The sequence below is a fragment of the Toxotes jaculatrix genome, chromosome 22 (genome assembly GCF_017976425.1).
Source record: "Toxotes jaculatrix isolate fToxJac2 chromosome 22, fToxJac2.pri, whole genome shotgun sequence".
NCBI classification, from domain to species: Eukaryota; Metazoa; Chordata; class Actinopteri; family Toxotidae; genus Toxotes; species Toxotes jaculatrix.
The window spans coordinates 1179139-1203251 of record NC_054415.1 but is presented as its reverse complement, the minus strand read 5'-3'; the positions used below and the strand labels follow the sequence as shown (position 1 = coordinate 1203251).

At 44.4% G+C, this 24113-nt stretch overlaps 2 protein-coding genes across 3 annotated transcripts; both read right to left on the bottom strand.

The window, feature by feature from the left end:
* Window positions 1-787: 787 nt before the first annotated feature.
* LOC121175940 (ras-related protein Rap-1b) lies at window positions 788-8501 on the bottom strand. 2 transcript variants are annotated; one of them, XM_041029822.1, is made up of 8 exons: window positions 8394-8501; window positions 4558-4627; window positions 3816-3884; window positions 2676-2732; window positions 2002-2142; window positions 1757-1900; window positions 1525-1617; window positions 788-1438 (listed from the first exon to the last, which is right to left on the bottom strand). In XM_041029822.1, exons 2-7 carry the CDS (start codon window positions 4612-4614, stop codon window positions 1531-1533), a joined length of 555 nt encoding a protein of 184 aa, XP_040885756.1. In that variant the 5' UTR covers window positions 4615-4627; window positions 8394-8501; the 3' UTR covers window positions 788-1438; window positions 1525-1530. The 2 variants fall into 2 exon arrangements, with proteins under 2 accessions (XP_040885756.1, XP_040885757.1); XM_041029823.1 differs by having other exon boundaries at window positions 4558-4630; window positions 8394-8461.
* Window positions 8502-11316: 2815 nt separating this feature from the next.
* On the bottom strand, window positions 11317-23766 carry cand1 (cullin-associated and neddylation-dissociated 1). The gene is made up of 26 exons (XM_041030263.1): window positions 23457-23766; window positions 20734-20809; window positions 20520-20587; window positions 20191-20345; window positions 19909-20032; window positions 19557-19644; window positions 19285-19453; window positions 19021-19126; window positions 18796-18941; window positions 18553-18704; window positions 18265-18405; window positions 17427-17568; window positions 16942-17150; window positions 16688-16856; window positions 16509-16598; window positions 16111-16264; window positions 15778-16015; window positions 15481-15669; window positions 15224-15367; window positions 14799-14934; window positions 14544-14720; window positions 14160-14255; window positions 13893-14062; window positions 13628-13792; window positions 12879-12986; window positions 11317-12583 (listed from the first exon to the last, which is right to left on the bottom strand). Exons 1-26 carry the CDS (start codon window positions 23522-23524, stop codon window positions 12359-12361), a joined length of 3705 nt encoding a protein of 1234 aa, XP_040886197.1. The 5' UTR covers window positions 23525-23766; the 3' UTR covers window positions 11317-12358.
* Window positions 23767-24113: the final 347 nt, after the last annotated feature.

Sequence of the window (24113 nt, the reverse complement as noted above, 5' to 3'; positions counted from 1 at the left end):
TGCTGATACATTCCATTAGTTTCTAGGAGCTAGCCTGAAGCCAACAGATCCCACACAAATACTAATAGAATTATTAGCATTCCTTGACAAGGTAGTCTAAAGCTATAAGTAGACATTAACCTCTTTAACAATATGTGCTAGCACTTCAAGGAGTCTTAATTTTGTTAGCATTCACCACAACACTGCCAAGATATACCATTACCTACTCGGACTAATAGCTAGCCTGCAGCTAGTGGCTACAACCATTTTCTTTGGGGATATCCGAATAATGCTAACACCCTACATATGGAAGTTTTCTAATGTATTTTAACAGCTACTAGGCTAACAAGGTACCCCAAAGCATATTAATTTCAAATTAAGAATAAGATAACAAAGCAAAAAGGCCACAAACAGTGTGTTAACATAGTTAACATTCCCTTCAGCAAATGCCAGTGCATTTCATTTGTTACCTGGAGAAGCACCACAGCTACCACCTTTTTCTTTGGGCATACACTAAAAATGCTAACATCAACAAACGGCCTTATTTTGCTCACAAAGTTGCTAATGTATTTTAATAGCTGCTAGGCTAATGAGTTAGCCCAAAGCTATAAGTACACATTGATTTCTTTAAAAATCTGAGAAAGAAAGCTAACACCCAACAAACAGCATGTTCTCTGAATATTGCTGAGTCACTCCCATTGTGGTCAGCTAACCTAATTTACCTCAAAGCTACCAACACGATGAGCTGACCCCACAACCTGCTGCGCCCCCAACCCCACCCACCCACAACCCAAAAATCAAAAACAAAAACATTAAATGACTTTTATATCTTTTCACACAGAATCATAATTATAACCACTGTAATAATAATAATAATCACTGTATGGATCCACAGGTTCAACCAGAGCCACTTATACAGAGTCAGTCATGTTGGATGCAACATCATCACGGTAATGGCAGCACCAACATGGCTGACGGTCAAGTGGTCGAGCTGTGTGTGAACGGCTCGGTACTGCCGGAAAATAAGGAAAAGGAAAGGAAAAGAAAGGAAAGAAAAGAAACATTTAAAATTAAAATGCAAGAAGCCACTCCCCAGCGCAAAATGGCCTAGCAGAGAGCATGATGGGAACCGTAGTTTATATTTGGGCAGTTGTTATGACAGCCCCCACCCCCACCCCACCCCGCCACCAATTCCTGCAACAACATCTTCATCGTCATCATCATCATCATTGCCATCGCTGCCACCACCGCAGTCATTTGATGTTTGGTTTTAATGTTTCCAAGGCAACAGTCTCCTTTAGACAGTGTGGTGAGGAGATGGGAGATGTAGTCGTCAAAGAAACAGAGGTCAGAGGTGGGTGATGCTGATGATGACATGGCTGTGTTAAAGGGGTGTGGCCAACTGGAAGATGTCCTGTGATAGGTTGGTTGGTTGTTTGTCGGTCAGGTGAGCAGAAAACTGGAGAAGGAGAGAACAAGAGTGAATAAATAACAGCATGTACGCTAAAGTGCGTGTGATAATGTCAGCATGTGCCACACACCTACCTGCCATTAGAGAAGCTGACAGGTGGACTTTTTGCGAGTTTTCCCTGGAACTGGACTCTTCCTGTTAATCTGTCGCACAAGGTCATAGAAGATCTGCAACCAAACACAAACACACAGAAGACAGAATTCAGGGAATTTAAAAAACATTGTCCAGAAGAACCTCTGAGAATAATCTTACAATTTATTTTACAATCCATTACACAGACTGGCTGGATTTCCTCGTTCGTCTTACCTCGTTGACGTTGATCTTGCTCTTGGCTGAGGTCTCCAGGAAGGCGCAGGAGTTCCACTGGCGGGCGAGGCCAATGCCCGACTCTTTGGCCACTACACGCTCCACCTCCAAGTCGCACTTATTTCCCACCAGGATCATGGGAACCTGCAATGACACAAAAAATACTTACAATTTTGAACAGGAAACCAATAAGATCACACCACTTTCATACGCTTGTGAAATTATGTTCAGTTTCCTTTACGTACGTCCTCAGTGTCCTTCACTCTGAGGATCTGCTCTCTGAGGTCCTGAAGGTCATTAAAGGTCGACTGAGCGGTGATGGAGTAAACCAGAGCGAAACCCTGACCATTCTTCATGTACAGGTCTCTCATCGCTGTGAACTGCTCCTACAGATAGACAGACAGACAGACAGGTGGTCAGCAAGACAGAGACAAATATATGACCAAAAGCCCTGTGTATTTTATGGATCCATAACCTCCTCATGTGTAGTAAGTTTCCTGGACAGATTTCTAATTTGGTTCTAATAACAAGGACGATAGAGAAACTAAGGCAGACAAACCTTCCAGAAAATATTGTATAACTAGCTGGTGGTGCTCGTGGATCCCCACCCTCCAGGGTCTGAGTTAAATCATACTCCAGGTACTTTGCCTCATATTTCCCACCTCTGGGTCTGTTCCCTTTGCTTCTGTCTCTGTTGGCTGTTTTTTAGTGACAGCATCCTGAGATTTCATGCTCCCACTGAAGAGTCCATGTGTTTTTAGTAAGCAGCCGATAGGCGGCGCCATTATGCAAGTATTTTAAGCACTCATTTATGAACCACCAGGCTATGAACCAATGTGTTGGTATCCCTTTGGTCTTTCAGTCTTTTTCCTGGTTTAGACTTGGCGCTAGGAGTAAGACAGAAAGACAGAGATCTTACTGTTCCTGCTGTGTCCAGGATCTCCAGCATGCACTGCTGTCCATCCACCTCCACTTGCTGGAAAGAGAGACAGAGACAGTGTCCTCAGTACTTCACTAAACATCACTAACAAACTATTTGCCAGGATTTCACAATAAATGTCACCAGAAACTTGAAGACTTTCCCCCAAATGTTCAGCTTAAGGCACGTGAGACAAGATGACTAAGACAGACACCGTGTGCAGAGGGATGGTAATGCTGGTCAGTCCACCACTTTGGTAGTCAGACCTTAAATACCTGCAGCTTTCACACTACAAAATCATTTTGCAGCTACTGTTTTTAACAGACCTGTGAAAATACACTTCCTGTGTATTTGTTTAAGATTTACCATTATTTTGTTTGTTTTATCCTTTTATTCATTTATCTAGTTTATATATCTGTTTATTTTGCAACAGAAAGTGAAGTCTATGATTCAACGTTGATGTTAATGTATTTATAGATGGTTAGTTTAGATACGGGGGTTATATGGGCTTTTGATTTGACAGGCTGGGTGTGTTTCTCTCCAGTGAGACCTACTCACCGTGTTAAACTACATTTACATCTGTGGGGTGTTTCGGATGGGTGGTGATAGTGATGCAGGAAAATGTGACCACATTTCTCAGCTTTTTTTTTATGTTACAACCAAACACTGAAGTGGAGAGTTGCAGATCAAAATGCTGCACGAGGCACATCACTGTGCTCACACTGAGGAGATGAAGCTCCCATCTTCCTGCAACTTTATATTTTTGGTTTTATCCTCTTTACGGAGGAATGAAACACGGAAGTTAATCATAATCAAAAACATGTTAAGTCAAAAAATATCTCGATTTCATTTCTTCCTCTCTGTGCTCTTTTCTCTTCTGATAATCTTTCCTCTGTCCTTCCCTCTTGCTTTCCTTGGTCTTCTCTTTCTTCATCCTCATCTTATTCCGCCCTCTTCTGCTTTTCCGTCTTTTCATTTGGTAGGATGGTCAGCAGTTAACACTGGCATTTAGACAACCCTGAGTCTGTCTGAGCTCAGTCCAACATCAGACTCCTGTCTCACATCACCTCCCAGGCTGAGCTCACAGACTGACATGATGCAGCAAGGAGAGAGAGACAGGTGGACAGACAGCTGTCTTACCTTCCTGTAGGAATCCTCTATCGTCGGGTCGTATTTCTCCACAAAGATTCCCTGAACAAACTGGACAGTCTGGAGACAGACAGGCAGAGACAGAGCGACAGACAGAGGGAGGAGGCAGACAGGCAGTTAGATAAAGAGAAGTAGGACAGTAGTGTTAATGGAGCTCTGTTCTGTTCTCTATTGGATGTCATTCAATTGGAATTAATGTGACACACTGACACATCTCCATTATATCATCTGGAGTAAAGCACTTCATTGTAGTGAGACTTACACCAGTGTGTGTGTGTGTGTGTGTGTGTGTGTGTTGAGCGGAAGGACTGAAGAAGACGATTCACAGAAAAACAGGCTGACATCAGTTCACATCCATTTTTAGAGGAATCATAAGCAAAATTTTCCAGTGTTGCAAAAAATAAACCTCCGGTTGGTTTGGAGGAAATAAAACAGGGACTCAAACCAAAAAGTCAGTGTGGAGGGTCGGACACTGTTGTTGTACTGTTGTTGTTTTTAAGTCACACTGTACGGTTTGTCAGTATTTATTCATCTGATTATTTATTTCACAGTGTTTCATCTGTTTATTTATCTAATACTGAACACCCAGTGAAACTGTGTGGTTCTAACAACAAACACTACACAGGCTTCACGCACTGTTGGTTTTGGTCTTTAATTTGTTGACAGTATGAAAAACACCAGACTCTAATACAAACAGCAGAGCAGAGACAGAACAGTGGATTCAGTAACTCACCAGAGCTGACTTCCCGACTCCTCCTGATCCTAAAACAACCAGTTTGTATTCACGCATTCTGACTGTCTGTCTGCTGGGCGAGAGACACCGAGAAACACAGGGAGAGAGAGAGGGGGTTACCAGGTTACCAACTTCACTCCTGGACATCATTTCCCAACAGCCAATCAGACAGCAGCATTACAGTAAGCCCGCCTCCTGCTGCAACACACCTGGAGCTGTGAAACTATCAATTACACACTTACACACACACACAGATGAAGATTTCCTCCCTCTCACTGGGAGATAATGATTACCCAGCATGCATTGGGGTGAGTTAATGAAAACAATGAGCTCACGTGATCACACAGCTGTTGGTGATGTCACAACTGTGGAATCCCACTTGGTTACTGTTGCTATGCTTACATATGTGTGTGTGTGTGTTTGCGCGCACACTTGTACTACTCATGTTGTGGGGACATAAATCCGTTCACTCAGTCACATTGTGGGGACATGGTAAAATTTTAGTGTGACGGTAACTTAGGTCAAAGGTTAGGCCACGAAACGAGACGCACACAATGGGTGTGTGTGTGTATATATAAGTCTGTGTGTGTGTGTGTGTGTGTGTGTGACTTTGTGTGTGCGCATACCACACATGCTTCACTGTGTGTTCGCAGCAACAAGAAGCAACAAGAAGCAACATGATGAAGACAACACACACACACATACATTTATATTTCTATCTTAGCGAGGACCCTTATTGACATAATGGGGTGAGGCATTTAGCTGTGATGGTTAAAGTCAGGGTAACAACCAGCAGGTCCTCACTTCCAGGGTCTAAAGCTCAAACTGGTCCACACAATGATAGATGTACATGTACGTACACACACACACACACACACACAGCCCCCATATCTGTTAAGGGTCTGCCAAGGTTACCATGGTGATGAGATAAGTGTGTGTGTGGTTAAGCAGGTGGTGTCAGGACCAAACATTAACATCTCTCTGTAACTGCCATATTTCTGGTGTGTTACTTTATCAGTGATCAGATCTGAGGATCCATAAGCAGAAACGTGCTAAACTCACATTTCCTTTTCAAGGGAATCATATGAAATTTAAAAAAGGGGAAAAATCTAGAAAAATGTACAAAATTAAATATGGCTGTCGCTAAAAAATATTTTCATCAACAACTAATCTTTCTCCCTAAAGCCCAAACTCATGTCTTCAAAAAAAATAAATAAATAAAAGACTGTTTCACGTGACGCAGTCACAACATCCAGTGTACGGAAAGAAGAGAATTTCTAATGTATTGTGCATTTACAGCTTGGTTTATGAGTTAACCCCTGTCAAACCACAAACCAGATGCTAAAGGTGCATGAAGGAGTGGAACAGGAAGACGTTTACATCTGGAGCTTCAGATGGAAGATTCAGCAGAGATGGATTTCAGCGCCTGAAGGTCTGAAGCTGCCTCACTACGTCTCACTTCAACGTGATACAGCAAGCCCGGGCGAGTTCAGGGACTCGCAGGAAGTCACCGAATGAAGCGGCAGCAGGCGAGGCCAGTGAAAGGAAAGTGATCTGACAAATGAGCTGACTGTCTTTGACTCTTTCGTTTCAACCACACTGGTCTGTGAAAGAAACTCAGCTGAACAAGCTCCTCTACACTGAGAAAGCTCCGTCATACACCTCTGTCTCCACCTGAGAGGTGCTGGATCTGGATTTTCCCCTCATAGTTCATGATGCAATACTTTGACTAAACATGCGCAACTATTCTGCATGACACAGCACCACAGAAAAACAGCAACCGCAGTAAAAGATCATAGAGAGGCCGAGCAGATTTAATTTCTGAATTAACGAACTGTAGCAAGCGAAGGTTTCAGCTGGTGACTGTGGATTCCAGCGGTGACAAAGACGAGCTAGCAGCAAATTTCCTCAGCTGTAGTTATTGATTCTGTGATTTCAACCAGCAAAAGCAAAGTCAGTGACACCTGTCAGTGTCTGGGCTCTTTATGCTCAAAGAAACGCCTCTGTGTTTTAATAACAGAGAAAATAATCCCACAGATCAAACGATGGTTATTGTTACTCGTGCACTGATGCAAAAGCAGCATTTTACTGCTGTAGCTAGTTGAGGTGGAGTTAATTATATCTGTTTCATGTGAGACTGAAACTAATGGATCATAATGGATTAATCTGCCGATCACTTTCTCACTTTGAGAACAATGAGAAATGCCATCATAATTACCCAGAAATCCCAGTGACATCTTCACAAAGCTTGTTTTGTCCAACCAACTGTCCAAGGCTGTCACATACTGTACTTCAGTACAAATCTGAAGCGCTTGGACTTTACTTGAGTTTTTTTCTTTTCATGTCACTTTATACTTCCACTCCACTCCAGCTCAGAGCGATCTCTGCAACTCTTCTGATAATCGATTCTTTGTTTTACTCATTTTTTAAGTAAAAATAGTGAAAAAATGTAAAATCCTCCCGTATTCCAGCTTCTCATGGTGGGCGAAGAAAAAGACATTTAAAGACGTCACCTCTCTCTTTAATGTTTCATAAACCAAACGATTAATAGGTGAATAGAAAACATAATCAGATCAGTCGATTAGCACTAATGAGCATTTCTCACCATTTTGAGAATTTTTACAAACCAATCGATCGATCGATCAGTTAATCAAGAAAATAATCAGCAGATTCATCCATAATGAAAACAATCATTAGTTTCAGTCCTATATTAAACAGTTACTGTAATCGTCCACCTGAACCAGGTACAACAGTAAAATGCTGCCTCCTCATTAGTGCATCAGTTATAGTGTATTATTCACAGGGGGCTCTTTACTGCAATGAATAGTTTTGCTTTTAATACCTGAAGCACATTCTCATTAAGTTCGTATCATCTTTTAGTTAAGTAACATTTTCAGAGCTGGACTTATGACAGAGTATTTCCACAGTGTAGTTCCACAGTTACTTCTGCTGAGGTAAAACATCTGAATACTTCCTCCACTGCTGAGCAGCTCTACAACAGTCCAGACAGAACCTGCATTTTATCTGTACTGTTAGGAGTACGCAGTGTGAAGTTCTGCTTTTTCCAGGAGCCACCAAACGCAGCATGATGTTAATCTACTAAAGTGAAGTTGTTGGAGAAGAAAGATGGACACACAAACAAGACACAGATCCCTGAGTCAACCACAACTAGGTGGGGCCTGTCAATACCAAGTGTGTGTGTGTGTGTGTTTGAGTGTGTGTGCTGCTGACATTACAACAACAGAGGAATAAACCAGTCCTTGTCTATTCACTGCACACAGACAGACAGGTAGACAGACAGCCCGAGAGGCAGACAGGTTCCTCCGAACTCCTAAACTCCGCAGTTTGTGATAAGTTACTTCCTCTCTTTTTTCTCCAGCAGAGCAGCGGGAGTTCCGCAGCTCTGTTGCCGCCTCAGAACGCTCCCTACTCGGCCAGCTTAAGCAGCAGGCCCCGCTGCCTGGAGGACCGGAGACAAGCTGAAGGCTGCAACACACAGACCGCTATAGACACACGGGCGGACAGACAGCCGCCATGATGCTACCCCGCGGCGTGTCTGTGTCCAACAATCACAATGTTATCATTATTAACGGAGCTCCTGTCTGTCTGCCGCTCCGTCCGTCCGCCCGTCTGTCTGTCCGCCGGTCGGTCGCTTCCGCAAACCCAGCCCAGCTCGGCTCGGCACCGGCCTGTCTCCCTCCCTCCCCGTCTGTCTACACCTGAGTGTCAAGGTCTGTTCATGGTTAATCTACATGTATATGATGGAGGGAAGAAAGAAAAGAGAAGAGCGTAAAAACGGGAAAAGAGAGAAAAGAGGGAAAGGAAGCGGTACTTACAGTCATCCACCGTCCGCTCCGCTGCGCTCTCTCTCTCTCTCTCCTCCGCTCTCTGTGGATGTCGCTCTATCAGAGCCGCTCCCTCCTGCTGCCGCCGCGTTCTGACGTCAAGCTAGACGCGCTGAACGTTAGCGTTTCCTTTCAATCCTTTCAAAATAAACGCCATAGACGTTAAACTACAGAAGCTAATTTGTTGTGATGAAAGAAAATTAATAGCTGAATTAAAACTTTACTAATTTTATTTGACTTTTACTTAAGTAAAAATAGTAATACCACACTGCAAAAGTCCTCATTATGCAGGATGGCCCATTTCAGAACAATGTATATCAGATAATTATTGATACGTTAATGTGTAAATATCACTTTAATATTGAAGGTGGTAAAGGTCCGGCATATTTCTTTCAAAATGAAGGCCTAATAGAAACCTTTAACTCTTTGTCCATCACACTATTTTAAGAAATTTAAAGAACCTCAGTAAAAAAAAAAAAAAAATCACAAATTAATAGACCTTAAAATATTTTTCCATTATTTTTCTCCATTGTCACAATCTGTTATGACAGTCTAGTCTTTAACATTGTGCTTTTATTCTGACAGAAGTCTACACTTCCTTCCTATTTGGCTCTAACGTCGTCACGGCTTGGCTCGGGTTCTTTTTTTCTTCTTCCTGTGACGTTTCTGCCTCGCTCTCAGCTGCTTCCCGCCTCCCTCAGAGTAGAAACATCAGATATTTTATTTTTCATCTGTCTCTATTTTACCAGAATAAAACGCTGAGAACGTCACTTCCCCTGCTTTTAATTGCAGACAGCGCTTTGCTCATCGGCTCCGAGTCAGATAAAATCAAATTACATTTTTTTATTTTATCTGTCACATTTTAAAAAAGTGACATCCCAGTGCATTTACTATATTTGACCTCCATCATTACCAACCTGTGTTATACTGTTTTATTACATTGTATGTAACATTTCTATTAATATAATCAAATATAAAGTATCATTACTTAATCATTAAACAGTATATTATGTTGTTTTAGTAGATTTTATCATGTTACTCTTACATGTATCACACTTTGCTGCTCCTGAACACGTCACCTTGCTGAGACAGGAGCATTAAAGACTTCCTCTGGCTGAGCTGACTTCCTGCTGGTTCCCTGCACAAATGAATCGTGGGAAAATAATTTATAATTTTTAAATTTTGTTGGACCATGACTCGAATTCAGTGAGTCATGTAGTTGTGTTTGTGTGTGTTTGCATTGTTTGTACATACTGAACATGGTCGTCTTTGGGCCGGTATGTGTCACATGATCCTGTGATACTGAGAGTGGCCACTACATCAAAGTGGCTTCAGAGTCCAGCGCTGCTCTGGAGGCTCGGAGAACACCAGCAAGCTTTGTCGCACTGACCTTTGACCCGAGGTCACGGAGATTCCTGTGGTCACCAAACAAACTACAGAAGTGTGGGTGTGTGTTACTGCAGAGTCAGAAAGCAGCAGGGGGTATCGGAGCATGTTGATGGGAACACGCCTATACACACACACACACACACACACACACACACACACACACACACACACACACACACACACACACACACACACACACACACACACACAGTATTTATTACAGCCAGAGATACAGTGTTGTGAAGCCACACCCAAACAGGGTCACCAAGAATAGAGCCACCCCATACAGCTTCCCTTTCACTGACACATACTTCCTCCCTGTGTGTGTGTGTGTGTGTGTGTGTGTACTCCAGTGTAAGTTCTGTTATTTTTTAAGTAGAAGTACACACAGTACACTCACTGAGCAGGAACTCCACACTGAGCCTGGGTCGTTCCTCCCTTCGCCATCATGGATTCACCAGAGGTTGGAAACCTTCCTCTAGTTTTTGTTTTGTGTCTCTGTGGTTATTTCATTTTGCAACAAGATGATGTCAAGAGTTCAAACAGAGGCTCCGATCGCCGGGCCCCCAAGCCCAGGCCCCTGGGCCCGGTAAGCCTGTTCATCCATGGGCTCACTGCTGAGGTCTGAAACATAGAGATGTGCTAAGAACAGCATCAGTTCATCAGGGCAGAATAAATTACTGAACTTCAAAGAGAAAAAATCATCAGCATGTCAATGATCAGCCAGGCCAACACACACACACACAGAGTAACACAAACTCATCAATTCACCTGTTGCTAGGAGACCAGATGAATGTGCATCATTCGCTTTGTTTGCTCTCTAACAAATTTCTGCCTCATTGAAACAGCCAATCAGAGGTGAACTTAGTCCCAAGAACAGGAAGTTGTTTCTCTTAATTCTTACCTGTGTATCTGTAGATAAGAGGTTTCCACATGACGTCAGCACGTCACAGCACCGGAGGCTCGGCGGACCCTGAGTTTAGGCTGTCAGGTAAACAGTCTCTAACGTGAACCATCTGGTTGGTGGAGTCACCGACGGTTCACTGTGCGTCTCCCTCTGCTGCTACCAACTATTTCATCAGCTGCTGCAGACTGTGAAGAGAGAAGCTGCTCAGTTGTATTTTACATTTTACAATTTATACCATTTGTCTGGTCACAGACTAAATAACAAAAAAACTGTTAAATGAATCAATAATGAAACTGCAGCTCTAACTTTGATAATAGATTTATTGTCTAGGTCATTTTTCAAGTAAAAATGCCAAACAGTTGGTGACGCCATGTCCTCGTCCGTGCTGTTCCAGAACAGTAAATCGATTATTGATCTGTCACCTGGTGCTGCAGGATGTTATCATGAGCATTTATCATGTTGTGTCATGTTTCATAAACCGAACAATTAACCAGGAAAATGTCTAATATCAGTGGGTTTTTCAAAGATGTTTCTCACTTTCTTCTATCATCCGAAAATCTGTCCGTCCCCAGCTTACTGACGCACACACCCAGAAAAAGAACTGAGACAGGCGGAGTATGAAGGCAGGCAGAAATGGACCTTTTTTTATTTGTCTTGGGCGATAAACAACAGTGGACTGTCCTGACCAGACCCGAGTGGACCAGATCAAACCAGACAAAATCCAGTTTATCAAACCAGATCAGGCCAGACTCACGGGGACAAACGGAATGATCCAAACACCCTAACTTTGTATCACACGGCGTCACCATGGCAACAGACACACAGCGTTATCGTCAGCATGGTCCAGTCAGGTCTGGTCAGATGGGACCTGGTCCAATAATCCCTCCTCCCTCCCTCCCCGCTTTCCTTCCAGGGAGTGAAGGGATCGAAGGGCAGGTCCATTGAATTAGGGTAAACAAGGAAGCTGATTGGTCCACAAACAGTAAAACCCCTCCCACCCGCTGTTACCCCCAATCATCCTATTGGTTGCCTACATCATTCGCAAAAAAAAAGAAAAAAGAAAAGAAAAAAAAAAACAAAACAAAACAGAGCGAGCCCTTCTCCCATTGGTCACCACAGCCTCAGGCAGGAAAGGCTGTTTTCCCCCCAATTGGTCAGTTTTGATAACCCGCCAACTGTCAGTCACTCAGCAGCAGCCAATCAGGTTACAGTACCTGTGGAACTTTCTGGAATTACGAAAAAAAAAAAAAAATTAAAAAAAGAGAATGATAATGAACATGGAAACCAACCCATCATATGATCTCGCAAAAAAAAACAAACAGGAAGTAGGAGGAGCTTCCAAGCCTCATATGGAACTTATGTTTCTGGAATTTTTGTTTTTTTTTCTTTTCTTTTTTTTTGTTCTTTGTTTTTGTCCTTTTTGTCCATGTGTGTGAGCCGTACATCACTCTTCTTCCTTTCTTTTCCAACAGCTGACTTCAGTGCAATGCATCATGGAACGATCAATTGCTAGGAGAGGGTGTGTCACTACAAGTGTGTGTGTGTGTATGTGAATGTGTGTGTTTGCGTCCTGTTGTCATGGAAACATGCTGCAGGGTTAGCGCTCCAGCAGCGGGAGTGGTGCCGTGTTGCATTGTGGGAACTTCTTGTGTCCGTCTTTTTAGCTGGTGTCCATGGACTCCATGTTGGCAGAGCTGGAGTCCCTCTGGATGGAGTCAAAGATGGCCGCCAGCTCTTGATTGGATGAGATCTGGGACTGGAACTCCGACATCAGCGGCGACTTCTCTGCCTCAGGGATCGTCAGCAGAGCGACGACGGCTCGCATCGCCGACCGCTTCAGCTCGTCCTGCTTCTCGAACTCCTGCTTCACCGAGTTCGCCTTCACCTGCAGAGTCAGACGAGAACATTTTACTCTTCTGCTCAGAGAGTGAACATTGAAGACCGATTTATTTCTCAAAAAGAAAAAAAAAGATTTCCACTAGTTGTTTTTAAATTTGGAACCAGTTTCAAAAGAAAAGCTCCAGAGTGTCAGGCAGGATTTAAAGTTAGACGACTCAAGGTAAGATAAGATAGGAATTTATGACTTTTATGACAAAGCATTATTAAACTGTTCACTCCACGTTACCAGTAAATGACCTGTGACGTGTAATACTGGTGACGCGTGTCTGTTGGTTGCGTACCTTGGTGGTGCAGGTGGCTCTCAGTGGTTCCACCAGTCTGTCCAGTCTCTGCAGAACAGCACTGGGACACAGAGACGACAGTCGGGCCAGCATCAGGAACGTCAGCATCTGAAAACAACAACAACAACAACTTCAGTAAACTGTGGGCAGCAGCAGTGAAACTGGCCCAGCAGCAGCTGCTGTAGTAACAGTGATAGTCAGGAGACCAGGCTGGAATCACACAACGGCATTCAATAGGACTCTGATATTATTACAGGCGTCTTAAATATGGCTATGAAAAAATGAATAAAACACTGGCTCATCAGCTTATTATATATATACTGGTATCAGTTTTAAATAAAAATGGCAGCACAGAAATATGTTTGAAGGACTTGACAAAGTGTCTGTTACACGAAGGTAAGTGCACATTAACAGGAACCTTTTCAGAAAAGTTGGTTATGTCATAGAAAGTTCAGTGGACAGATTAAAGCCGCTTTCACGCCGCGGCCATGTCGGTGGTTTGTGAGCGTGTCTGTTGTTAAGGGGAAGTTACTGTAAAGAGGGGAAACAGCTGGTTTCTGCTTTCACAACAGACTCAAACCATGTGTATGAAATGATTTAGCAGTAACTGACAGAAGGAGGAAGCTGCATTGTTTATATATCAGGTATCAATCCTGATGTTCCTGTGAATATACAGACTTCTAAAGACCCGGGCTCTGCAGTATTCAGCCGAGCAGCAGCAGAGCCGTGTTTGTGGCGTGTGCTAAGACCTTGATGTCGTAGTGGTCCTTCAGGCCGTCCTCTACGTGGTTGAGGAAGGTGAAGATGTCGAGTCGGTCCAGGCAGCTGTCCAGCAGAGTGTACATGCACTCGAACGCAGCCTTCCTCAAGTCCAACCCATCATCCACCGTGTGTTTGAACGGACCCATCTCCACCTGCACACACAGGGACACAGTCAAACACCTGAGCCCGGTCCGGCTATCAGCTCGTCTGCATATCTGTGTCCTTATGTCCATGCATTCCATGTGTTCTCACCTCTCGGATCAGCTCCTTCCTGACTTTGGTCTCGTTGTAAAGTTGCGGTAAAACAGAGTCCAGCAGCTCCCGGATCAGACTGGGTTTATTGTGGGCAGCAGAGTTAAACGTTACCAAGGCAACGCGGCGCACGTTCAAGTCCGGGTCCTCCAGCGTCTTCAGGAAGTCACCTGAGGATAAAAAATAAATTCAGCCAATCAGAGCACAGACTCAGTGTTTGTTCCAAGCCTCTCCTTTTTAAACTCTGAACTCGAGTTTACGACCTACCTATGCAGTTCTTCAGCAGTGGGTCGATGGGCTGTGGTTGGTCAGAGATGGTGAACTTCACGGCTGTTACCACGGAGCTCCTGGCGTACGACGAACCTACGCACGGAAGCACATGCAGAAATCTTTTCATCAATTATACCTTCTAACCTGTGACACTGTTCTGATTGGTTAGGAATAGCCCAGGGGCGGGACTTAAATGAACAATATTCCTATTGATAAGTTTTTGTTTTTGACTGAATGAGGTCAGAGTAAAGATTCACTGTCACCAAGACGAAAAATGAGCCTTAATCAATCAATGAGTCTAATAACATAAAATGATATAGACCTTTTGATTGATTGGCTAATGATTAACTAGCTGTCAACTTTACACATCTTATTGATTACCTGAGAGCAGGTATCCCTTGAGGCGTGGCAGCAGGGTTTCGGGGTCGATCAGCGTCAGTTTGCCCAGACACTCAGCCACCACGTTCCTGGTTCCTTCCTCCTGACATTCGCAGTGTTTGAGCAGCAGAGACCAAACCGACTCCACGTACGGCTTCAGACCGGACACCGACGCCGAACCTGAACACAGACACGCAGTGTAAAACCAAACACACACACACAGATTCATGTACAGACTGTTTGCACTGCTGCTCTTACTGATGATCTCTTTGAGCGAGTGCAGCAGCAGGTACTGTCTCTTGGAGGACGAGATCTCCTGCAGGACAAAGGGCAGATACTCTGGAAGATTCCCCACCGCGATACTGCCCAAAGCATAGGAGGCTGCTGACTTCACCTGAGACACATGGGCACGGAGAGACGGGTTAAAATCTGCTGCACAAACATATAACTCAGATAAAAAAGAAAAAACAGGAAATAACTGGAGGAAAACCACTAAAGTTAAATGACACGTTAAACTAAGCTGATGAAGATTCTCACAGAGCCCATGGAATGGCTGTCAACTCTCAGTCATAGTCTTAAAAGACTTCAAAAGTGAAAAGGCAACCAGGAAAAAAAAAACCAACACTAAAACAGAACCGAACGTTCTGTATATCCTCCTCTAAATCGCTGCTGAACGTTGTTACCTCTTCACTGGAGGAGGAAAACGCGTCCAGGATGACCGTCTTGAGCTCTGGTTGGCTGCTGAGGTCCACATGGTGTCCCACCTCGCCCAATGAGAGCAGAGCGAGCAGTCTGATGGAGTCTGTAGAGCGGCTGTTCTTCACATCCTGTCGAAACAGAAACCAGTTTATAAGAACCTGCTGGAAAACGTTCACCACAGAGGGAACTCACATAAATCTGGGCAGAGATACAGCATCTCTGTCTGGGACACACAGTTCACCTGGATGAACTGTCCCACCACAGCAGGTCCCTCAGTGGGACAGGCTCTGGTCAGAGCGGCGACACATTTAGCGATGGAGCAGTAGGCCTGTTTGTGAGGCAGAGCGGCACTCTGGGAGTAAACTGGACCGGTCAGCATCCTCAGCAGGTCCATGTAACCCAGACCAGGAGTGTCTGTGGACACCAGAGCCTGAACACACACACACATATACACAGAGTTACTACTGATATGCACATTTAGACATCACCAAGGAACTCCGAGTTCGTTGACCCTGTGTCTCATCAGTCGTCCTCGTACCTGGTAGAAGTCCAGCATTGCGGCAAGCGCTCCGCCCTGCAGGAGCGGGGATCGAACCAGGGCGATGAGCTGCTGAAGGATGTTTCCTCCGCTCAGCTGACCCAGAGAGGACGGGTGAGTCACCGCCAGCGTGGACAGGAAGCTCAGGGCCATCTGAGACACATGCATGTCGCTCTCCGAGATGAGAGGAGGCAGCTCGGCCAGGACGGCGTCCACCATGACCGGAGTCACCGCAGAGCTGAAGCAAAAACCCGTTCACAGCGTTACTGGAGCTGGTGGCTGTGGCTGCGTGTGGCTGCGTGTGTGTGTGGTTTCCAGGTGCGAGCGTGTTACCTGTAGTTTCTGAGCAGGATGTCCAGAGCAGCCAGCGTGCAGAGCTTCAGAGCTCGCTGGTTCTTGCGGAGGAAGGAGGCGAGGATGGGAACGGCGTCTGGGAGAACTGGCCTCAGGTCAATTTTCAACGGCGAGCCGGCGATCAGCGTCAGAGCTGCGACACAAACACAAAGCGAAGACGATGAGGATCCAGATAATGGAGGCATAAATTTACCTGCACACGTTCAACACGTCCAGATCCAAACCTGACCCGGCTCTCAGAACCCTCAGGATCTTGGCTTAATGTGGGCACTGACACACTTTGACTGCACTTGAGCCATAACTGATAACGACTCACAAAACACAAGTACAGCAACAGAAGACCACGTCAGGGTCATGGCAGATACGACAGGTTCTACCTTTCACTGTCGTCAGTCTCGTGATCTCGTTCTTCAGGCGTTCTAAGAAAATCAGCAATGTTCCTGGAAGTTCAGCGGGCAGGCGGTCACCTACACAAAAGATTCAAAGTAAGATAATGAATCAGTAAGACAGAAGATCAGCTGACATCATATGACTGTGACTGACAGGTGGTGGTTACCTAGGTTACAGATGATCTGTCCCATACAGGATATGGCGCGCTCTTTGACCTCCTGATCGATGTCGGCGGCTTTCAGGCGTTTGATTGTACAGGTGAACAGGTCGTTGATGTAGGGGGAGGGGTCAAAGCTATCTGAGCCCTCTGATTGGTTGTCCAGAGGTCGAATCACCTGGAAAAGACGGAAACAGCTGTGAATTCTTCATGTGGCGTCAAATGTTGAAGGAGCTAACGGAGGTTGCAGGTTCGACTCCCACCTTGACGAGTTGCTGAGTGACAAGCAGAGCCTCAGAGGTGATCTTGTAGAAGGGGTCTCCCACGCACGCCACCACGGGCGGGACGAGGGCGGGGACGTGGGCGTGGAAGGCGTGAGCGGGATGCGTGACCATGATGACGTGGAGGCAGGCCAAGGCGTCGATCTTCAGGTTGGAGCTGCTCGACTTATCGTTCAGAGAGAAGATGATACCTGAGGAACACAGACACAGTTTATTTGATAAACTATTTTAATTACTGTTTATATCTATATTTCTGCTGTTATAGAATTGTAAGCAGGCAGAAATGTTGTGCTCTCTTGCAATGAAACGTAAATCTAATTATAATTATATCTATATTTACCATCAGAGGTGTTACTTATGTTGTGTTCACAGGGGTGTCTTATTTTGTCTTCGATACTCTCTGCAGTATATTATTATTTCCTGCTACTTCTACTATTATTACAGTAGTAGTAGCAGAGTAGTATTACCAGGTATTAGTACTGGGATGTGCTGAGTCAGGGCTCCAGGTAGGACGTTCACCAGCTCTGTCAACATGTTGAAACAACACTGACGAGTTTTGACACTTTTCTCCTTCAGCTGCTTGTGAAGGGCTTTCACTATCATGGGAACCTGCAGAGGGCGAGAGACATTCAGAGACACAAAGTGTGAGAACGAGAGAGAAAAGACCACAAAAGTGCTCGCTGTTGTCTGTGGCTGGTGGTGCAGGATGCTGAAGGCTTCCTGTCACCATCACAACACAATCAGACCAAATCGAAGCTCTCAAAGTGTCCAACAGCGCCGCCTGCTGTATGAAAACAACACTGCGACCAAAGGGAAGAGTGAGTACAGTATGTTTTAAACTTCAACCCATAAAACAGGACTTTTATACTAAAAGAAAGGCAACAACCAATCTTATCAATTAGTTTTCTCTACAGACTGACGGACAATAATAACATTTTTGCTGCGTTCGCTTAAAAGAATGACTTTTAATTCATCAATCACTGATATCATCAATTAAATTATGTCATAGATTCAACTCTAACATAAAAACGATTAACAACTGATATCGCTAAAGAGCCATTAAAGGATTTTACATCTGTAATTAATGATCATTCCCATTATCAATTTATCAATTAACTAATGACTGAAGTAACTGATTAATCAATTAAGTCCATGAAATGTCACAAACAGCAAAACATGTCCATCACAACTTTACTTTGAAATAAACAGGAAGCTAAACGAGCATAAGAAGCTTCAGTCACTGCTGCAATTACACGTCTACTCTTCATCAACTTCTGATCAAACAGCCCCGAGCTCGCACGTCACCTGGCTCTGCAGCATCGTCAGCGGTGTGTCTCCCTGCTCCATGGCGTCTGGATCGGCCAACCAGCTCTGAGCCGGTCTGGTCTGTTTAAGCAGCGACAGGTAGGCGTGGAAAACATCTGCCTTCACGTTCTCCTCCCTCTCCTGAAGAAACACAGGTATGATTTCATGCATTAGGTGGGGATTTGTCCGATTAGGCCCACTGATACACACACTGATTGATCCACAGGCTGCTGTCCAAACTAGTTAATAATCAGAGTATGGAGGTGACGGAGTAATGGAGGCTGGTACCTTGAAGCGACAGACGAGTGCGGGAGAGACGGAACGATAAAACTCTGGTAACATCTCGTGACGAGTTGAAACGACGGCGTCCAGACACTTCGCCGCCGCCCGTCGAACCTTCCAGCTCATGTCATCATCATCGCTATACTCATCGTCGCTGCCTGGACAGACAGAGGGACAAACAGACAGATCGTCATCACACAAAACAATCAGATTAATCAAGAAACCATGTGCTGACTCATATCTCAGTACCTTGGTAGTCTTCATCGTTCTGCTCTGCGTCCATGGCGTTGTCGTCCTCATCTTCATCATCGAAGTTGTAGTTGGGGTCGTAGGTCAGGTAGCGCAGGCAGATGGAGATGACCGTGGGAACGTGGGGGTAAACTTCTTTAGGGCACCTTTAACAAATAATAAAGAGCTAAACAACCAGAACATCTACACCTGTAACAGACTCTGGAGCATCGCTGTGAGTATTACCTCCTAACAAAGGACTCGAAGGCCTGGATGCAGTACTCTCTGAGCTCATCATCGTCAACGTTACAAAACTTCACCACCAGAGGAATGATCTTCTCCAGATACTCGCCTGAAGACAGACGGACGAACAGAGAGGACGTTAGAGGCGATGGACAGTCACAGGTAGTGTTGAGAGTGGACGTTTTGAAGGCTCAACAGAAATTTTGTCTTTGTCTTGCATTAAAAGTTTACTCTTGTGTTATATCCTGGTTAACATGCTGCTCTCACCGATCCTGTGCCCGGCCTGTCTGCTGATGGCAGCCGTGCACTGGATGTAGGTTCTGGTGGTCGACATGTTGTCGTTCCTCCCCAGCTCCGTCAGAAGGTGTTCGATCAGATCGATGAAGACCAGATTCCCACAGGACATCACCAGGTGGCCCAGAGCCATGATAGTCCTCTGAAACGTTCACATCCATCATTCCACAATACAACAACTATAAATGACAGAACACTTATCACAGGTGAATCTGGTGAAATAAGGGTTGAAAGGTGAGGCGTACCTTTCTGACAGCCAGTCTGGGGGAGGTGAGCTGTGGGAGCAGACAGCTGAGGATGGAGGGATGAAAATTCACCAGCAGACCTCCCTGTCTGCAAAGAGACAGAAACGTAGACAGTTACTCATTTATTCAATTCCACACAAAATCAAAAGCACAAAAATATCCAGTTAAACGGTGAAACAGTCGATCCAGTATCAATCCAGTTTAAGTTTGGAACATCCTGATCGGGCCATTCTCGTCACAGTTTTGGCCACAGTGATCACGCTCATCTGGCACTAAACCAATCAAACGTTGCATCCAGTTCTGTACTTGCTGCAGATACAGGTGTAACAGACGGACAGGCAGAGACAGGTACCTGCAGAGCATGTCAGCCATGATATCGAGCGCCTCTAGCTGGACAGAGACGTCCTCCTGTTTGGCGATGGCGCTCGTCAGACGACCTGTTATCTTCTTACACACACTGGCAGCTAAAGCAGAGCCTGAGCCGCGGACAGAAAGAGAGAGAGACAGGTGGGTCAAGAAAACAGAAAACAGAGAGGAAGGTGAGGAGGCACAGAAACAAGGAATAGTTTTAAGGTTTAAGAAATACTCGTAGTAATATTTGTGGGGACAGCTAAACTATTTGTAGTATTTTTACCACTGGATGCAGGCGGTAACTCTCCAATCACAGTTTTCAGTCCAATGGACGAAATGTCTCTGAGTTGTTCTTTGTCCGACAGCATGTTAGTGCACAGGGTGTCCACGATCGTCTCCACCTGGTACTCCTTCACCTTACTGACCAGGGGCCCCAGGCTGACGAAACAAACACACACACAGTTAGGGCCACACAAAATGCACCCACAGCGAGAGTCACACCCGGAGGTTAAAACAGGAAGTAAAATAACACCAGTAAAAACACCAGACGTGTGTTTCCCCTGTGGATCAATGAAGTTTATCGAAGTCTAAATGTGATGTGTGTGTTTTTACCATTTGACAGCCAGATTCTGAACTTCTCCATTCTTGTCTTCCAATAGTTTCAGGATCATCCTCACCACCTGTCAAGCAATCAATCAATCAATCAATTCCTGGATTAGTTCAAAACTAAAATTCTTAAACTCTCATTGGTCACAAACCCACAGCTTTAACACAGACCAGTGTAGGCCATACAAACAGTTATACTGGTACACCAGTATGAACTGACCTTCCTCTCGCTGTCGTCATCCAGTTTGATTGAATCTTTTTGCAGCTCCGTCATCAGGTCGTTCGTGGCCATAAACCTGGAGGAATAAGAAATCAAAGTGTGATTAACACAACACACACGACTGATCCGTCTCATACAGAACCTGCTCAGTCTTAAAGCGGATTCATGAACAGAGACAAAGCAAGAAAGGAAAACGGTTAAACATCTTCTGTTCTGTGAGCTCCAGCCTTTACGTTCAGAGGACGGTGAAGACACTGGGAATGTGCCTCACTTTTAGGACGACTTTCTAAACTTCTCTGTGGAAATGTCCTCATCACATTTCTGCTGCTTTAATACAGAGTATATCTGATGGCACCATGTCCAATCCGATATTTATATTTTCCTCTGTAACGCTGGCTGCACAGAGCGCACACTGAAATTAGAAAAGCAATTTAGATATGTTTGACAGCTGAATGGCTCTGCACTGTGGAAATATGCTCTGAACCCACCAGCAGAGACGCATCACCTAAAAAGAACGTGTAATTATCTCTCCTGCAGAGCATCTGCTGATACACACTCCGTCTTTAAGCGCTCAGATCAGGATTGAAATGACTCTGTTAGCTCTGCTTGTTCAGGGTCAGCAGCAATTTTTACAGCAACGAGCTCGGACACTGACAAGTCTCACAATTTCACGGATTTCTTGTACTGAGAAGGCTGCTGTCAGAAGTGATGAAACTGATTAGTTGTGCTGCCAACTTTGGTTGCGAACGTCCTCGAGCAGCTTAGAAAAATGGCTGTTTGCTCTGAATCTGTTAAATGAGGGTTTTTATGGACGAAACCGATTCTACTGTTCACTGCCTCTGCTTTAACAGGTCAGCGATACACATTATTGATGGTTTCTGTTTCTACGTCGTCACAAGAAACACAGAAGTTAAACACACTGAGACTGGCTGGGCAAAGCAGTGTGGTTTAACCCATTATCACCATACTGATTAGACTGTTTTATAACATGATATAATAAATAAAGCCATGGTTAGTAAATTATTTAAAAGAATTAATATCAGATTAATTAGATTAATTTTCTGTCAATCGACCACTGATTGGTCGATTAATAGTTTCAGCTGTTTTACCAAACATTAGAAACAATGACCTTAAACAGTCGAAAGCAGCAAACGCTCACATTTTAGACTGAAACCACAGAATATTTTTTTCAATTTCTGCTTGAAAAAAATGACTGGAACCTTTAACTGATCATCAAAATAATGCAAATAACTATTTTCGATGTGTAAACAAATTGAGTGACGGCTTATTACCTCTGAGCATCAGACCACAGAGTAGAGCTGAACGATTTTAGGAAAAGATCTAATTACCATTTTTTCTGGCGGATATTGCGATTTCGATTTGATTTTTTTCAAATCAAGCTTCAGTGCAATATTCACCATGTACAGTAACATTTACAAACATGGCAGAAAACTACATACCATTAAAACATTAAATGCCATTACTCTAATGCAAGAAACCTGTGCAGAGCAGCACACAGTGCCAGATCTGGTGGAGCAAAGAAAATAACTCGGCCCACAGTCAGTCTGCTCCCATTCAAAGTTTTGGACAGCAGTGGAACTAAGGCTGCTGAAGCTCTGCTTTATGTCCCCACTTTAAACTGCAAATCCATTTAACTATTTTCATATAGGAAGAAGATTCTTAGATGCTTCCTGGTTAATGTAGTTAACCTAACTCTGATAAAAAAATAACCTTGTCTTAAGTCTGTCTCAAAACAAACCCCAGGGGTCAATATGAACCATATTGGTCAAATCGTGTGGATATTTTCCAAATGTATGTCTTTTATACAGGACTCCCAATGTAGTCAGCACTAAAAATAAGGTGAGGATATTTTCACAAATAACGTCAATCAATTAATCGACTATAATTGAAAATTAATACAGAAAAATTGTTTCTATTATTTAGTCCACCCCATTTATTTCAGTGAGGGTAGGCTGAAACATTAACACCAGTCTGTTTAATACAGCAACACAGCCCATATCCTCCAAACTGATCGTACAGCTGAATCAGCACCTCTTCAACAGTTTAAACACAAACTAAACATTATAACCTTCGTGATGGGGGATTTTCTTCAGGACTGCAGTATCCGGCTGCACAGTTTGATAAAGTGCAGGTAAATTTGGTTTGAATTCACGCTGTGATCTGCTCCTGTCTGATTACCTGTTGTTTTTACCTGTACTCCCAACGGTACCACACCCCCAGCGCCAGCGCCCCCACCACGAAAAGACACTATGCTAGTGAGCACAAACATACCACAAACCACATCATCTTGGCTTGAGTAGCAGTTAGCTGTCATGCTAACTTCACATGTTAATCCCTATAGCCAGCAAACACCGTAAACAGTCAGACGTTAGCTGACATCACGCTAGCTTGCGGCATGACAGAAGTTAGAGCTAACCAGCTAGCAGGCAAGCTAACCACTAACTGGCGGTGTTTACCTGCAACTCACCTGTCGGTTTAGCGTCGTTAGTGCCTGGTTACTAACGCTGTCGTCGAGTTTAAACCAAACGTTAACCACTAACTAGCTGGTAAACGATGTGACGATGATCAGACAGGTGGCAGGCTAGCTGTTAGCATCAGGCCTGACAGCGCCAGTCACTGCTTTTAACGCTTAATAAAAACAGTTTGAGCTATAATAATGCAAGCCGGGCAGTTAGTTTGCTTTGCAGGGGGTTTATTTTTACCTGAAATCCTTGTCGCTGGAGGTCATTTTCTCCAGCAGGTTGGAGATGTGGTACGAGGCGCTCGCCATGTCGGGGTTAGCCGTTAGCCTCCTGCTAGCAGACTGCGCTCACAGAGTGTGTTCCGGCTGCGGGGTGACGGGCTGCAGTGTCTCTGGCTGGCTGTTTCACCCTCCTGCTGCTCTGGGTTTTTGAGGTAAAGCGTGTGGTTCTGCTTCTGGTTCTGGTTCTGCCGCCTTCTCTCCTTCTACAGCGACTGTCGCATCCCGGGGCGCGGAGTTTGGTGTGTTTGAATGGAGCTCCCGTTCTCTCCGCAGAGGGGCGGGGTTAGCAGGACTGGACGCTGCGGGGTCGAAGGTCAGAGTTTGTGCGGTTTGTTTTTTAACACTTTCTCTCTCTCTCTCTCTCTCTCTCTCTCTCTCTCTCTCTCTCTCTCTCTCTCTCTCTCTCTGAATGTCCAGTACAGCAGTGATGGAACTCAAGTACAAGTGTGAGGTACTTGTACTTTGTTGTATTGAGTATTTTAATTTTATTCTACTTCATACATCAAGTCCTTCATTAAACACATACTCAGGTATGTCTGATTTATTATATGATTTATTACCTTTATTTAACCAGGAAGTCCCACTGAGATCAGAAATCGCTTTTGCAAGGGAGACC